General features: G+C 36.7%; 1 protein-coding gene across 7 annotated transcripts in view; it reads left to right on the plus strand.

Moving 5' to 3' along the window:
* DMD (dystrophin) overlaps positions 1-12,262 on the plus strand; it is a 2,041,544-nt gene extending 2,029,282 nt beyond the window's left edge. For all 7 annotated transcript variants that reach the window (XM_087871305.1, XM_087871306.1, XM_087871307.1 and 4 more), the window contains one exon: positions 9,687-12,262. In XM_087871305.1, coding sequence (XP_087727431.1) covers positions 9,687-9,784 — 98 coding nt within the window. In that variant the 3' untranslated portion in view covers positions 9,785-12,262. The remainder of the gene's footprint in view (positions 1-9,686) is intronic.
* Positions 12,263-18,506: the final 6,244 nt, after the last annotated feature.

Raw genomic sequence — 18,506 nt, forward strand, 5'->3', positions numbered from 1 at the left:
TTAGAACCTAAATGTTAAGCCAAATATTCATTTTCCATTGCTTGGATTTGTTGTTTTGTTGAGTAAAAGGTTTATGGATATAAATTCCAGAGATGAGAATATTTAATTGAATGTTGGACAATAAAATTCTTTAGTAGAAATATATAACAATATTTTTGTTAGCACTTTGAGCTGATTTTCTGTGATCTATCTCTCATTCTTCCCTTTCTTCACACAGTAAATGTATTGTGAACCATGGATTAATTCTTTTTAGGATTGTAAGTAATTAAATATTTTAGCATAAAAGTTGACTTAAATCCAAACATATCTGGCAAAATACACTTAGAAAACACAATGTATTTTTCAAAGTTGTACAGGATCCATTGATGGTATTGGAATTACATTGTCTTTTCCCAAATTAATGTCCTTTTTCAAAACACTGATCTGAAGATGTGTATATCCATCTCCTTATTTCAAAGGCTGACAGTGAAGGAAATGTGTGTATGGGAGGTTTACTGAAAAACAAAATTATGTGGATTTAAATACTTTGCACCCTTTTTCAAAAACTGTTGTTTTAAATCTATGTTCATAATAATAATTGATATATTTTGTGTGTGTATGTGTTTTCATTTTCTTTTTGATACATCTAATATAAAGGAAGAAATGGCTCTGGAAAGCCAGTGAGTGAGGTTAGTGCATATAATGCCCACTGCAAGAGCTTCTCACTGCTTCATTCTCCTTTTTTTGGAGGTGTGTGCGTGTGGCACTTGTGGCACAGCATGTGTGTTTTTCAGTACTTGTTACAGGGATACTGTAATATATAATACTTCTCAACTGTCAATGGATATCAAGCTACTAGAAACAGAAGAAATGCATATTTTTTTCATTAGGCTATCTCCAAAAATGGGCAGGGGAATATAAAAGTGAAACTGTTTCTATAAAATTGTTCAAATAAATCTTTCATAGTTAATCATAACTTGATTTGCATTTTGAGACTACAGCAGGTTTTTTACCTTATATAACTATTTTGAACATATATGTTCCAAATAGTTATATAGAATTATTTAATTATGTTCTTTTCAAAGCAAGAGTTGAGAGATATAAATTGCAAAATCTTTCAGCTTGCAAGTTTAATGTTTGTGCCAGTTAAATTGTCACTAACACCCACAGACTAAACTGTGTCATGTTAAAGCATGTGTGAAAACTCAGCTGATTTAGCTGTTACAAAATTAAATTTTAATCTGGTGAGAATGAAGGTTTATTATTACAATCAAGGACTAGTTCATAAAGAAAAGATATAAATGGAAGCAGGTTTTGCATTTTGTTGAATAGCCCACTATAAATCTTGCTTGTTTTTCAATCTAAATATTTCGTAGTTATTGTATGGAAAATCATAGGAATTTCAATAACTTGATGTAAGCTCATAACATTCTTGTTACTAAAATAGTTGGTAGTTTACTGAAGGCATCTGAATGTTTTTCACCAAATTTGATATTTAAAACATATAGTTTAATAAAGGGAAAGTAAAAAAAAGTTAATGTGTCACAATACAAGATAATGGAGAACTGCAATAGCCTTGTATCTAAACTTAATCAAAGCTCATTCTTATATAAGAATCTGTCTCCTATTTAAGAATAAATGGAGTTTGAGGCAGAAATGGAGTTGTAGGCAAAAAAAAGTAAGTTTTGAAAAGTGATTAATATATATTAAGAGTATATACAGTATTATATTAATGGAAGAATTCCAGGGAATACAATTAAAAATACTATCATGAACTTAAAATGTAATTAAGTATAAATTAAAGAATATTTTAAAAAATTATAATTTATCTACATTTACAAAACATTTAATAATTCTGTATAATAGAAATATCACAGTACTATGTATAAATACATTGTTGCAATGAATGGAATTTTTTTTTAAAAAAAGGGATTGAAAAATATTTTTGTATCATTCAGATTATAGGTGCTTTAAAAATCACATTAACATTCATTTGATTTATATCCCACTTTTCATTCAAGATAGTCTGGCAGCATGAATTTTCTTTGAAGACAAAGAAAGTCCAGTTGCCTCTTGGAAAAGTCATGACCTGGATGACTGTGAATCTCCATAGACATTTAGAACTGTATTTTTTTCCCAAACTAGGGTTTAAACCTGTAGAGGTGGGGGAAGTGCTTTTTAAATTAGCATTTAGGTGCTCTGGGGCTGTGCAAAGTCTGAAAGACTTGTATCATTGTTGAAGTATGTACAACTTTATTGTTGTACTTTAAATGGTGCAGTAATTCTGTTACACTGCTGTTCCAATTGTGTTGCTTCTATTTTTTTCAGATTGCACAATTTATCTGTTAGTAAGCTAAAGATTGAAAATTTAATTAAACTTCTTAATTGCTCCCTTTTCAAATCCTTGGGAGCCTGCTCTAATTAAAAATAGGTGCAGTTTCTTCTCATATTGAGGGAAGCAACACATATGTTTAATGCAAGCCTCCAAATAATGCATGAAATGTATGCATAGACACTTAAGATACTTCTTCAAACATTTTAAACACATCTGTCAATCATTTCCATTCAAGTGTGGTGATCAAAAGGTTTCTTCCTGTTTCTTACAGCTTAGTATTGTAAAAGGTAAAAATGTAATAGTCACAATTACATTTAATAATAATAATGATGATGATGTAATAAATGTAATATAAAGTCCTTAAATTATGTAATTATACAAAAAAACCCTGCAGATAATAAATGTCATCCTTATTTTACTAATTTATCCATAAACGTTATTCAATCTAATCCACATGGTTAAGGTACTGGACTTGAAAAGATGAATTGCTCTTCCATAAGGATGAATCAGGGCAAGCCAATTAACTTTGTTAAAGGATCATTGTGTTTCCACAGAAACGTCGTTGTAAATCTAATACTAATTGATTCCAATGAATAGTAGCAGGATCATGCTTTGCTTCCAACCACTACTTTAGTCAAAATTCCCATGAAGCAGAGCATCCTGAAGCAGAGCCTCTTATTTAAAGTGTCATGAGTAAATTATCAGTTAAATTCTAAGTAAAGCACAACTGATTCAAAATGATTACCTGAAAGATCTTAAGAAGTTTCAACACCATCTATCATGTGGACACACTCAAACTGACTGCATTTAAGGGTGTTTTCATAAGGGCAGTATTTGGATACACATCTAAATCATTTGACTTGTGAGGACTACATTTTCTGTATGAACAGTCATCAATATTAAGAGGTGGATAGACTTCCCTCTTTAGATTGAATGGATAATGAACAGAGGCAGAGGCATTTCAACTGGTCCATCCTAACTTCAGAATGTACATCTGAAGCCACATGAAAATGTATTTGTCCCAAACATTTAATTTATATTATTGTTTATATGGTTATGTGTCTATGTGTATGTTGCATGATTGTTTTGTTTGCCATATCTTCTAATTTTGTATTACTCTAAATATTGTATGAATCATTTCAGACTAAAAATTATATCAGTACAATTGCAATTTCCACTACAATTTCAATGCCACAGGGTCCCGTCCCCCCCACAGCAGTTTCCAGGACATACAGCCATGGAGATAATCTAAGCTCCCTGTTAGCTTTTCACACTTACAGTTTTTGATAACAAAATATCCTCAAAGGTTTGTTTACTTTGAATCCAAAGGGCAAAAACCCTCCCAAATCCCTGCCACACGGGAAAGCATTTAGATTGTGCCTTAGATGCAAGAAAGGAAAATTAGAAAAAATAAAAAGATATGTATCATCTTGTAGGTTTATATGTAGCAAGCAGAGTTTTGTTCTTGTAAATCACTGTTTTTAGAATATTAGACTTACCTATCAATAAATAAAGTATGTACAGTAATTGGTATAGCAAACAGGCAGAATAGAATTAAACTAATCCACTATTGGAAAATTCACTGTGCTCATAAATTACTTGTTAAAATTAGTGAACTATCATAACCAAGGCTGTTTCTTAGAAACTGTTATAGTTTGAGGACAATAATCTTACTAGAACAAGGGAAAATTGCTAAGAAAGATATGGTGTACAACTATTAGTCATGCTGAACCTCTTACCACACTCAAGTTTCTAATCCATCAAGAAAGGGAGTTATTTCAGCCTAACACAGAAAAAAATTAGGAACATTGGATCTTTCTGCCCACAATCAATTGTGTCAGTCTTAATACACCAAGGATAGTAGAATATTTGTACAGCCTTTCACATGGGTATGCTTTTAATGAAAAATCTCTCCAAAAGTAAAAAAAGAAATTGACTAGGAATGATAAAATTATAGGGAAAAAACAAGGGAGCCCAACCTCTACACAGAAAATGTAAAACATAATTAATACTAGCTATACTAATTGCTTTAGACCTTCCTTGAAAAATTGTTAACTTTCAACACATGTTTAGAGTTCACTGCAAAAAAGGATGAATTGAGTGGCTTTGATATTACTAAACAAGCCCTCCTTGCTTTTCTTCCTTCCCCCTCTCCCCAACACTATTCTTTAATGACACGTGGAGGATAATTAATTATTAAAATAATAATTAAAACATAATTAAATTTGTGAAAAGATGGACTGTGGCTTTGCCCAATCATGCATACTACTCTATCTCATAAATTGAGCCAGCCAGGAAATCAAGTTACTTCTGCTTAAGCATATCTTCCTAACAGGCATTGTGAAATAATGAATATTCAATCTAGTTTTCATATTCTACAAGGGGACATCCAATTTATTCATATCTCTAAAGTCTTTTAGCACACTGAGATAGTATCAATTTATAAAATACTTTAGGAGGCATGTTATGTCATTTTTTTTTTTAAAAAAATTGCAGATTGTCAAAAACAGATGGGATTTAGCATTATTAGTTTTTAAAATAGAGTCTGAAAAACCAGTAATTTTCTGTGTTGAACCAAGGGGTGGTAAACATTACTTTAAAAAGCAATATTGCATAAGTATAGTCCCATACAATAAAACTGGTCATAGAATAGAATAGAATTCTTTATTGGCCAAATGTGATTGGACACACAAGGAATTTGTGCTCTCAGTGTACATAAAAGAAAAGATACATTCATCAAAAATCATAAGGTACAACACTTAATGATAGTTATAGGGAACAAATAAGCAATTAAATCATATTAGGAAACAGTCAGTATAAATCGTAAGGATACCAGCAACAAGGTTACAGTCATACAGTCATAAGTGGGAGGAGATGCTTGTTAAAATGCCAGGTTTTTGAGATGTAAGAAAGTCAGACTATATAGATATATAAGCTGTACCATTCAATTGAAAAGCAAATTGAAATCTTTTGGGGAAATAACAATAGAACTAGAATAATATGGCTACATAAGTGTGCACACCCTTAAGCTAGTACTTTGTTGAAGTACCTTTTGATTTTATGACAGTATTGCGTCTTTTGGGGTAGGAGTCTATCAGCTGAGACATCTTGCCTTGGGAATCTTTGCCCACTCTTCCTTGCAAAAGCACTTCAAATCTGTTAGATTGCAAGGTCTATGCACAGACCTCCTCAGGTCACCTTGCAGATTTTCAATTGGATTCAAGTCTGCTTTGGTCAGGCCATTCCAAAACTGATTATCTTCTAGTTAAACCATTTTTTGGTTGATTTGGAGGTATGCTTTGGATAATTGTCATATTGAAAGGTGAAATTCCTTTTCATCTTCAGCATTTTAGCAGAAGCCTAAAGATTTTGTTCCAAAATTAACCAATATTTGGAACTGTTTGATATGTCTAATTTAATGAAAAGAAAAACTAGGGATGACATGATAGCAGCATTCCAATATCTAAGGGGCTGTGACAAAAACAGGGTGGAGGGGTCAAACTATTTTTCAAAGCACTTGAAGGCAGAACAAGAAGCAGTGGATGGAAGTCAAGGAGAGAACCAACCTAGAACTAAGGAGAAATTTCTGACAGAACAATTATTCAGTGGAACAACTTGCATCCAGAAGTTATGGGTGCTCCAACACTGGAGGCTTTTAAAGAGAGATTGAACCACAATTTATCTGAAATGTTATGGGGTTTCCTGGTTGAGCAGGGGGTTGGACTAGAAGACCTCCAAGGTCCCTTTCCAGTTATTGTGTTACTTTGTTCTGTTCATAATTGCCTCCACCTTGACTAAAAAGCCCTAGTTCCAGCTGAAGAAAAGCAGCTCCAAAGCATAATACAGGTAATCCCCGGGTTATGAGCATTCACTTAGCAAATGTTTGAAGTTACGCGATCAGCACCCTAGCATTTCCGAACAAGGCCCGAAACTACAAATCTTGCAGGACCATGGCAGTTGTTCACCCTTATGAACAACCACAAGGGCTCTGCAACATTCATATTGCCAGCCTTATTCGGCCATCCAGAGGCCTCACTTGGCAACATGCCGGCTGAAATGGAGCTTCTGAGGGGTGGATCCACCCATCAGAAGCCCCATTGTAGGCCGAAATGGGAGGTCTGCATAGGGCTCAATTGAGCCTCGGAGGGGCAGATCCAGCCCCCGGAGGTTCGGATCCGCCCCTGGAGGCTCCATTTCAGCTTGCAATGGGCTGGGGGAGGCAGTGGAGGGCCAAACGGCGCCTCAGAGGGGCGGATTCAGCCCCTAGAAGTTCAGATCCAGCCCCTGGAGGTTCCATTTCAGCCTGCAACAGACCGGGCGAGGCCCAAACAGGGCTCAGGATGCTGGAGTGGAGACAGCTTGCTAGATCTTCACATGGTAATTGACCCAGCACACCAGGTTGGGGGGGAAGCAATTGTGGGGAACATGAGGTATTTCAGTGGGTCGGAGAAGCCTTGGGTGGTCTTAAGCAGGTGGCCTGTTCCATCAGTAGGTCCCCCAGGGCCTTCCCGACCCTGAAATACCTCATGTGCACTTAGCGAGCCTCGCATTCCATTAGCAAATGCATGGGGATAAGGACAGTGATCTCGTTCAAGGTACGAGATTCACTCCCAAAATCCTCAGGTTACAAATGAAATGGGCAGGCTCCATTACATTTGTAGCTCAAGAACTACCTGTACTGCCACCACCATTCTTCCCTGTGAATCTGGTGTACTATGGTGATGTACAGTGTTTTTGCGCCAAACATAGATTTTGGAATTTCAAATGTTCAACCTTGGTCTTATCAGACCATAACACATTTTCCTACATGCTTTTTTCAGATTTGATGTAGGTTTTTTTTTCAAAATATAACCAGGCTTAGATGTTTTTCTTTGTAAGAAAAGGCCCCCGTCTTGCCACCCTACCCCACAATCCAAACATATGAAGAACACAGGAGATTGTTGTCGCATGTAATAACAGCCAGTACTTGCCGGAACTTCCTGCAGCTCCTTTAATGTTGCTGTTTTTGACAGTCCCTTAGACCAGTTTTTTTATTTTTTTTATAAATTTTGGAGGGACATCATTTATTGGTAATGTCACTGTTCTGCCATGTTTTCTCCACTTGTTGATGACTGTCTTCACTGTGTTCCATAGAATATCAAATGCCTTGGAAATTTTTTTGTACCCTTCTCCTTACTGATACCTTCCAACAATGAGACCCCTTTGATGCTTTGTCAGTTCTTTGCAGACCATGACTTGTAAGAAACAACTAAATAAATGTCAGAAAAATCCTACTAGCACACCTGATCTATATATAGGCTTGGTCAGTATCACTTTAATTGATGGCAGATGTGTAATGACTACTATTTAATGTCAGTTTGGAAGTGATTGGTTAATTCTGAACACAGCACATCCATACCTATAAGAGCATGTGAACACTTATGGAACCACTTTATTGTAAGTTTTTATTGTTATTTTCCCCCTAAAAAATCTTAGTTTTTTCAATTGAATTGTACAATTTATATTATGTTAAAAGTGGAAAAAATTCTGAAATGATTATCTTGGTCTGATTTTTTACATCTCAAAAACCTGGCATTTTAATAGGGGTGTGCAGACTCTATGGCCACTATAACATAGTGATTCTGTGGACCTTGGATTAATTTCCATTCAGAGATACAGAATGGTCTGAAAATCAGGAATATAAGGTTCAAAAATGCACATTATGCATATGCAGAATATGCATACGATTCAACAAAATATATGTGTCTGCACAATTTTTTGCTAGAAACTAATGTGGGAGTTTGGCCATTTTCTTGCAGGTGATCAATCATTGCATTCTGATGTTTTTCCTAATTTGCTTTATATCCGCCACTTCTTGTACCCATATTAATAATTAATAATTTGTTGTATCTTGGTATATATTTTGTAATTCAAATAGGAAACCAGCTCTGTGTGATATTATTCACCCATTGAATGAAATTTTGCTATTGTCTTCCTTCAATTAGCAATAATAATTTAAAAGTTAGCATAAATATATATAACTGGTTTAAATCTTAATTTTAGTTCCAATAAAGATCTTCTCTGAGATAAACTCATGTTTATCAGCATTTAAACCTTCTTCTAGCTATGCTATTAATTACAATTGATCCAGTTAGGTGTTACAAAAATTGATTAATCTACAAATACTTTTGCAATAAAGCCTGCATATTGTCATGCACATTTAACTTTGGAATGTTCATGCACGTAGCTTTGAAATTGTTTTGCAGTGTGGTGCTAATGAAAAGTGCTTTTCAGATTTTACTCAACTATACTACTGATCGTGCTGTGTCAAATAATTCCAAATTATTTGATACACTCCTTGTGTTTTACCTCATTTTTCATAATTTATTGAGGATACCTCTTTCCTGAAGGGCGTATTGTATTAATTGTATTACAGGTAGTTCTTGAGTTACAAATGTAATAGAGCCTTCCTATTCCATTCGTAACCCAAGGATTCATGGGAGTGAATCTCATACCTTGAACACGATCACTCCCTCCTTTCACCCATGCATTCGCTAATCAAATGCCTGGTTCGTTAAGTGCACATGAGGTATTTCGGAGTGAAGAAGGCCATGGGGAGCCTAGTGATAGAACAGTAGGATAGAACAGGCCACCTGCTTAAGACTACCCAAGGCCTCCCCGACCTGCTGAAATATGTCATACTCCCCACAATTGCTTCCCCCAACCTGCCATGCCAAGTCACTTACCATGCAAACATCTCTCAGCCACGTGCGCCCCTCTGACACTCTGTTTTGGTATGTGCAGGCCTCACCCAGCACTCTGCAGGCCAAAACAGAGCTTTGGAGGGGCATCCTGAGGTGGTGCAGTGGTTAGAGTGCAGTACTGCAGCTTCTTCAGCTGACTGCTAGATCAGCAGATCAAATCTCACCGGCTCAAGGTTGACTCAGCCTTCCATCCTTCCGAGGTGGGTAAAATGAGGACCCAGATTGTTGGGGGCAATATGCTAATGCAATATGTTAATATGCAAAATGATATATGCTAACTTTGTAAACCGCTTAGAGAGGGCTGTAAAGCACTTTGAAGCGGTATAGAAGTCTAACTAATAAATAAATAATCCCTCCGAATCTCTGTTTTGGCCTGCAAAGTGGAGGGGAGGGGAATAGGCAAGATGAATGTTGCAGAGCCTCTGTGATTGTTCGTAAGGACGAACAACTGCCGTGGTTCTGCAACATTTGTAGTTTTGGGATTTGTTTGTAAACACTAGGGGGCGTTTATCGCATAACTTTTAATGTTTGCTATGGGAACTCTCATAACCCAGGGATTACCTGTAATTATGATCTTTACAGATATTCACAAGACAGATCAATTTATGCCTCTCTCTTTTTTTTTACAGGCAACAATGTAGTTAACCTTTTCCACATGGCAGATGACTTGGGCCGAGCAATGGAAACCTTAGTGACAGTGATGACTGACAACAAATTAGTAGAATAACAAGTTCTATTTTACAACTTCAGGCATAACCTGCATGGTTTTTATAATATTCATATGATGGAGGATTAGACTGTAAGAGTTTACATGAAAACAAATCTATATTTTTGTGAAGGATAGTGGTTCTATACTGTAGATTTCAGTAGTTTCTTAAGTCTGTTATTGTTTTGTTAACAATGGCAGGTTTTACACATCTATGCAATTGTACAAAACATAAAGAAAACTACATGTAAAATCTTGACAGCTAAATAACTTGCCATTTCTTTATATGGAACGCATTTTGGGTTGTTTAAAAAGAATTTATAGCTGTTATAAAGAAAGATTGTAAACAAAGTGTGCTTTATAAAAATGTTTATATAAATCCCTAAAAAAACAAAGAAAAAAAATGAGGCAGTGCATTTGTTTAGCATCACTTCAACTTGGTAATTATACACAACAGATATTCATGTTCTGTGTTCTTTTCCTTAAAATCAAACAGAATTTCTGCAACACCAAGCAGTCAGCCTACATTTCTTCTTGTATCTGACTAGCTCTTGCTTTAAAATTATTATTTTCCAAAGTTTCTAATTGAGATAGCTTTCCATGTCCTGAGCAAGTCTTACTAGAATTATCCAGCTAGTTGGCAATAATATGAAAGAGCACATTACATGACAAATATCAGAATTTGCAAAAATAAGATAAATTGAACTCATATTCTAAACTCTTTATTTCCTCTATACTTTGAATCTGAATGTTAAAAGTAAACACAAAATAGTAATTGCCTTATTGAATTATACCAGTGGACTTAGGTGTCCTTATCCTGCCTCTGGCACTGGCCAGCACCTTAATGTTTCAAAGTAAAAGTATGATTTGCTTTCATGCCCTGTGATGCCACTTTTTATCAGATATTCTGCATCTGTGTGTGTATTGGGATGAAGACTTGACTACAGATACCAGTCTGTAATCTGTTTAATCTTTAGATTATTCATATTATTATTTAATATTTCATTTTTATAGAAAAAGTATTGAGTATTGAAAATTGCCTAAATTCTTTAAAACACACAAAGCACTAGTTTTTGCCTTGTAACAAATTCCAAGGACCCACACCAGTTCCACACCAACAGTAATAAAACTGAATAGTGTGACACAATGGTAAACATCAACTCTATCAGTTGCTTAAAGTAGTCACAGTACTTCATGAGAAGCTGATTGTCCAAAATGAAATCCAGCAATCCTACTCTACAAGTAATGCCGCACAATTAACAATGACTCAGGAGAGGGATGATAAAAAACAGATGTTAGAAAAAAGTCTCTCAAATTTACTATTATAAAATGTTGAACAAAAGCTTCATAATTTCTTTTTTTTTCCTATCAGCCTTTAATTCCATTGTCTAAAGACAGATTTTTACCACCTAATAAACTTTAATACTTTGCAAAAGTTAAATCTGTTACCTCTTGTATAATTAAAACACAGGAGAAAAATATATTTTATTTTTTAATGCTACTTAACATTCAACATGGGTAGTCATGGTATTTCTAACTCACTTTCGTTTTGTGGTGTTCCTGACAATTATGTAGAGAAGGTATGCATCGTCAACCACTTATCCATTGTGTAAACTGATGTTCTTTTAATACCAATACAGTATACAATTAAAATTTAGCAATTCTCAAAGAAAGTCCATACATTTTCATGCTTTTTTAAAGACTTTGGGTACAATTCAGTCTAGCATGAGCACAGTGATTACCCACAAATAAATTAGTCTAGAGTTTTAAAAAGCTTGCTCTTTCTTTAGTGAGTCTTGTATGCATCTCCCTGAGACGACAAGCTTTCCCTTTCATTCGGGAGTATTTTCTTCACTTCTGAGGATGCACACTAAGATGAGCATTAAAAGGGCTCTTTTATGTCCTACACGAACCCTACTCTTTGTAAGGACCGCACTGATGCAATGGTAGACTGAATCATAGGGTTCATTTACAAATGAATATCCTATATATTTCATACCCTTTATGTAAGATTTTACAGATTCAGTTATAGATGGGATTTTTTTTTATGCCTTAAGTTCTCTTAAATTTTAAAAGATTTGAGACTAATAGAGTGCACAACTATTTTCATCAGGGTTATTTCTTTTTTAGACATTAGTTTTGAAGTGAGTCTGTCGAAAATATAAAAAAGAGTTTAAGAGCTTTATTGCTGCTTTTAAAGAGTTTCTTTGGAACTATTTCATGTTCCTTATATCCATACACTACTAAACTATAAAGCATTTTCAGTATAACCGAATATTGTCTGGTATGTTATACCATTTTCATGCAGTACTGATTTATTACTTGGGTATCATTTATTGTGTTCTAACATCAACACTGTAACATTTACTAGTTATTTTTATAAATTTCAGTTTTACTGCATTTCACAACATATTGAATTTTACCAAATATATGCCTTACTTACTGTATTGTATACTGCTTTACTGTGTATATCAATAAAGCATGTAATTATGTTACAAAGTGTGCCATTTTTACTAGTATAGCAGCACTGGATTCTTCTTCCACAGGAGTGTCAGTAGGAACAGAATAGGAGGGAGAGAAGCTGCAGGATTACATCTGCGATGCACACTTGCACATATATTTATTTTAACTTGCACTTTGAAGTCAACACTGCTATTAAGTGGCATTTGAGAGAGAGACTATTCTCCCTGTCAAAGAAGTCATAGAATGATAAACAAAACAGTTTATTTTCTCTAAAAAAATTATCAATCATTTAGTGAACATCCAAAACAGACAATTACAACTGCATAGAGAGCAGTTGTACATCTGGCTTGCATGTAACATCTGCTAGCAATTTCTTAATCAGGTATTCCAGAGATAGTATTGTGGTTATGAAGCTACTTTATAGAGTTGCTGATAAATACAGCCCTAATATAGAACAGACTACTTATGGGACCCATGATGAATTATAGATAGTTCTTATTTAGCAACTGCCTCATTTAGCAATGGTTTTCAGTTACAATAGTGAGGAAAAAGTAACCATGACAAGTTCTTGCATTTATGACTTTCATAGGTGTATAAAACAGAAAAGCTGAAACAATCATAAACGCAGTTGCGGTTTCATTAAGCAACTGCTTTGCTTAAGGACAGAATTGCTTGTCCCAGTTGTGGTAACTAAATGGGGACTACCTATACATGTCAAGTTGCAATAAATAAAACAATGAACTACACGTGTAAGGTATTAAAAGAAGTTTTAAAAAACTTGCTGAAATATATTTTCAACCCTACAAAAGACAATCAAATCCATACAGTCTAGAAAACCGAAGCAAGTAACTGAGGCACAATAAAAAGTGAAGTGTCACTTTGTATTTACCTAGCTACAGCTATAACTACAAAGCAAGGAAGCCTGAAAGCCAAACTAAAACCTACACAAAAACTGGCCAAAATGATTTCTCTAATCTTCATCACTCCATACTTAGAATCCAGTTCAGGGGTGAAATTCAGCAGATTCTGGAAAACCTGTAGTGGAAAGTTTGAGTAGTTCGGAGAACTGGCAAATACCACCTCTGGCTGGCCCCAGAGTGGGGTGGGAATGGAGATTTTGCAGTATCCTTCCCTGCCATGCCCACCAACCCACACCACGCCCACCAAGCCATGCCCACAGAACGGGTAGTAAAAAAATTTGAATTCCATCACTGATCCAGTTCAATAAGAAAGAAAAAATATTCAAACATTTGACTATTCAAACAGCTAGGTATATTTCTTCAGAATAAATTTAGATTTACATCAGAAGTGTGCAGTGCAGTAAGGTGAATGATCTTCCAGCTGACAAGAAAGAAGACATGCTTGATGGAAACATCTCTATGTATGAAAAATCAGAACATGAAAAATGGGTGCAGAGAAGGGTGGAAAGGGAACAGTATATAGCTATTCATCTCTTGTTTTGAAAATATAATAGCATATTGAAAGGCTCACATGATGTTCTCACATGAAGATAGGTGACATTCCTCTTTAAAAGATGGGATTAGATCCATGATTAAAGCCAAACTACTGGTTAAACAGGCCTTTAGAATAACCTAACATAGAGTAGCAGATATTTGTTTGTTTAATATGCCACCCATCTCACTGTTGCAACTCTGGATGTCTTACAAAATGATAAAAAGGATAAATATAAAAACAATTAAAATCAATTGGAATATAGACCAAAAACCAAGAGAACAGAAAGCATGGTAGGAAGGCTCTTCTCTCTTATCCCATCAACTACCTCCAGCATAGAGGGCCCCTATCAGGCCCCAACCCACCCAGCACAGCCACATTTTAATGTCCTTGAAGTCCAAGAGGGTGGAGGCAGATCTTATCTTTGGTGGCAGAATATTTTAAAGAGGCCACAACAAAAAGGCTCTTCTAGACCCCACCAGCGAAAAGTCCTTCATGGATGAGAGCCATAGCAAGCCTCTTCTGAAGTAAGGGCCAATTACATTGGAATAAGCACCTCAGATATTCTGGACCCATATCATAAAGGGCATCAATATTTCCAGCAAAAGAATAAATAGATGTTCGTTATTTTTTAATTATTTTATTTTTGAATTTATTTAATTGGATAAAATAGTAAGCTTAAAAAGAATATTATTCATTTTAATCTTCAATTTATTCCACAAGAGTGTAAAAATTATTTTGCTTTATCTAATGTCTAGAAAGTTTCAAATCATATTTCAGAGCAGAAGATTGAACTTTAAAGTTTATTTTGTAAAAGAATATCTCGCATTACATGGCAGGATACATATCAGGCATTACTGTAACTACATTCCTTTCCTCTGAGAAAGTGTTTGTCTTAAAGATAGTCGCCATGGGTACCAAGGCAGCAAATGATAGTAATATCAAGGCAGATTAAAGACATCCCATGATAATTTAAATTAAAACCTCAAAATGAGTTAATTAAAAAAGAGATTATGGGTATGTTTCTTAAGTATATCACAAAAGGAAATGCCATTATTACTACACATTAGTATTGTGAACAATTTCCTTGCATATACTATACATTTCTTTAATGGTTAAAAACATGGTAGGTTGTTTCTAAAAGTGCTGTGTCCTTACATTATATATGTTTTCCTCAGAATATTTGTTGGCTTTATTGTTTATTTAGCCTCTTGATAAAATTGGGAAACAAATTAGTTATCAATATCTTTATACAAAGATATTATATAAACCAGGGGTGTCAAACTCAAGGCCCGTGGGCTGGATGCGGCCCACAGGGTGCTTAGATCTGGCCCACAGAGCCTCCCTGGAAACAGCGAAGGACAGGCCTGCTGTGCCTCTGCCAGTGAAAACAGAGCTTGGGAGGGCCGGATGCGGCTCTCCCAAGGTCCATTTTTTGTTGTGACAGCCTCCTGCAAACCTCTGCCAGTGAAAACAGAGCTCAGGGGGCTGCTCATGGCCCTCCTGAGCTCTGTTTTCACTGGCAGAGAGCTGCAGGAGGCTCTAGTGGCTGAAAACAAAGTCCGGGCCTCCCCCAACTCCGTTTTTGCTGACAGAGGGCTGCAATAGGCCATGGTGGCTGAAAATGGAGCCCAGGCAGGCTGTGAGTGGGCTCCCCGAGCTCTGTTTTCGCTGACAGAGGGCTGCAGGAGGCTGTCGCAGTTAAAAACAGTCCCAGGGGGCTGCATGCAACCCCCCCTGACCTGTTTTCGCTGGCAGAGGGCTGCAGGAGGCTGTTGCAGCTGAAAGCAGCCCCCCTGACCTGTTTTTGCTGCAGAGAGCTGCAGGAGGCTGTCGCAGCAGAAAAGGGAGCCCAGGCAGGCCACATGCCCCACCCGAGCTCCATTTTCACTGAGAGATGGCTAGCAAAACAAACTACTAGGAAAAGTGGCATTTGATCACAAGGCAAGGAGGCATTGAGAAATATTTCCCCTTTTGCATTTGAGCATCCAAGAAGGGGCAAGAAAGGAGAAAGGGAAAGAGGAAAGACAAACAAAAAGAAGGGAAGATGGGAAGAGAGCAAGGAAGGAAAAAGGAAAGATGGGAAGGAAGAAAGAATAAAGAGAAGGGAAAAGAAAAGGGAAAAAGGGAAAAAGGAAAGAGAAGAGAAGGGAAGGGAAGGAGGGAGGGAAGGAGGGAGGGAGGAAGGAGGGAGGGAGGGAAGGAAGGAAGGGAGATTATAATGAGAGGGAGGAAGGATCTGAGAGAAGTCCTGCCTTAGCATTTGGCCACCAGCCCTTTCACCATCCCCTTGTCGCCATCCCCTCCTGACCTCCCTGGTGGTCTCCCATCCAATCGCTGAGGATGCTTTGGTTACAAAGCAAGGTCTCCACACTTGAAGAGGGAGTGGGCCTCCCTCTGACCCACACACTTTGCCCTTCCCCACACACCATGAGCAACCTGGCCAAGGAGAGTGAGAACAGCAGCAGCAGCCTTGAGAAGGAGGTAAGCACAGCCGGGCACCCACCCGGGGAAGCTGGGTGGGGTTGTGGGGTCCTGGTGTCCTGGGAGCTCAAGGGCTGGGCTGGGTGCTTGCCCTCCACCGCCTAGGGCTCTGAACAGCCTGCGCCGCTGTCCAGGGGTCCTCTGTGCGGCCTGAGAGGGACGGCAAGGCTCCAGGGTTTGGCGCTCTCCCTGGTCTCGCCTTCACTGGAGACAATGGATCCCCCCAGCACTGCCTGGCCACCTTAGGTGCCCCTGACATGAGTGATGTTGAGCTGGCCACTCCCCCAAGCCACTCCCACCCCAGCCACTCCCCCCGGCCACACAAACACACCCCGGTCCCCCGAGGTCAAACACAATCCTGATGCAGCCCTCAATGAAATCAAGTTTGACACCCTGGATAAAGCAAAACAAATTTTCTCTATTAGAGTTACTATATGATGTCAAAATATTCAGTGAAGGCAATAAAAGTTGGTAAAATTTTATCAAATCAGTAAATACTAACTTTGACTTTTAATTCCAAAAGCATGATTGTAAAGTGGTGAGAATTGATGAAAATGTGGTGTTATTTCAATATACAATGTTAATAGTTCACAGATTGAAGGATGTATTTTGGAGAAAAAAATAGTGATACGACACATCACCATAATATGTTGCTAGCAGTTATGAAAAACCAGTTATTTGCACAGTTTCCGAACTGTAGAAAACATTTTTAAGAAAATAATATAATAACCACAATAAGTATATAAGGCAGAGTTTGAAATACCCAAGTAATATAGAACACAGGTAATTAGAATGAAGTTGTGTAATTTGAGGCATAATTATTTTATTACTAGCTTTAGAAAATAAATCAAACAAAATGGAGACTGCACCCTTCCCATAATCCTACCCTGCAATCCCATCTAAACCATTTAATAGAAGTTCCTTCACCAGCTAATAGCACAGTTCAAGGGCAGCCCTAACGAGATAATTGCAACATAAAGAAATGCCAAACTTCCATCTTCTGGCAGGCTGATGACCCATTCTTTGAACAGTGGACTCCCTCAGCTTTGCTGCCCTTTTGAAGGTCCATTTTGCCTAATAGAACTCATCCATGTACACCAATAAGAACCTGCCCAGTTCCCCAAAGTGCCCAGTCAATTAAGTTCCTAGGATTTCCCACTTGTATAAGGTGACCAGACGTCCCGCTTTTGGCGGGACAGTCCCGCTTTTGAGCAATTTGTCCCGCGTCCCGCGGCGTTTTAAAAAAGTCCCGATTTTTCATTCTGCCTCCTCAGTCCCGGCTGCCTCCTGAATCCCCGCTGATGGCTAGAGGGAAAAAAAACTCTTTAAACTCTTGCCGCGGGGCTTCAAAGGGCCGACCTACAGCTGATCAGTGTTAAAAAAAAGAGTAGACCCATGCCTGCAAAAATAGAAAAAACAGCCCCTGTTAACAGCTTCCGCTAGGTTAATTAGCTGCAAAAAGCTGCAAAAAGCTGCAAAAAGTTCCTGGAGCAGATTTTTTTCCCCCTAGCTGAAAACAAAGGCGAAAGCGAAAGTAAAGCTGCAACGTGACAAAATGAGGCAGAGAGAGATTTCTTTCTTTTTCTTTTTCCTCACCAAAAAAGGTAGGTACAAAACTGTAAACAATGGGAAATTTTGGGCAAAAGAGGAGAGTTCAAGATTTTAAAACACAAAAGAAAAAAAGCTGTATTTAACTAGGGAATTGTAATAATTGAGATACTATTAATAATTGTATATTGTGTTGAAAGCAGAAATGGTTAAGTTGTGGTTTGGAGGAATATATGGGGGAAATTATTTGGTTTATTATTATTGGTAAATATAATTAATTGATTTGTAAGAAATTGGATTGCATGGAAATAATTGGAATATTCATGTTCATATTGATTAATATACAAAAAAGATAGTTATATAACTAATTGATTTATATTAAAATGTTGAATTTGTATTAAACAACTGTATTACATAATTACATAATTAACCAATGTGAGGATGGATATAAAAATAGATGACAATGGGAAAGGGTATAATATAGAATAGAAGGGAAAAATTGAATTTGATTAAGATTAGAGATGAGGATGAAGGGTAATATTGTTTTTTTAAAAAAATAGATGAGGAATAAATATGGCAAAAAGGAAATATAGAAATTGTAAATTTAATTGAAATGACTAAACGCTGTTTAAATTTGTGAACCAGCCAAATATTCTGTTCAAAGAAAATACATTGTAAGTTTGTATGTGTGTTTCTAATTATTGCTATTTATTCATATTTGTTCTCTTCTATTCTTTAAAGTTTAACAATTCATTCTTAATCTTAATATCTTTATATTTGCTTGGGGTTGGCTTTC

This window comes from Pantherophis guttatus, chromosome 5 (assembly GCF_059756535.1).
Source record: "Pantherophis guttatus breed Tessera chromosome 5, ASM5975653v1, whole genome shotgun sequence".
Lineage (NCBI taxonomy): Eukaryota > Metazoa > Chordata > Lepidosauria > Squamata > Colubridae > Pantherophis > Pantherophis guttatus.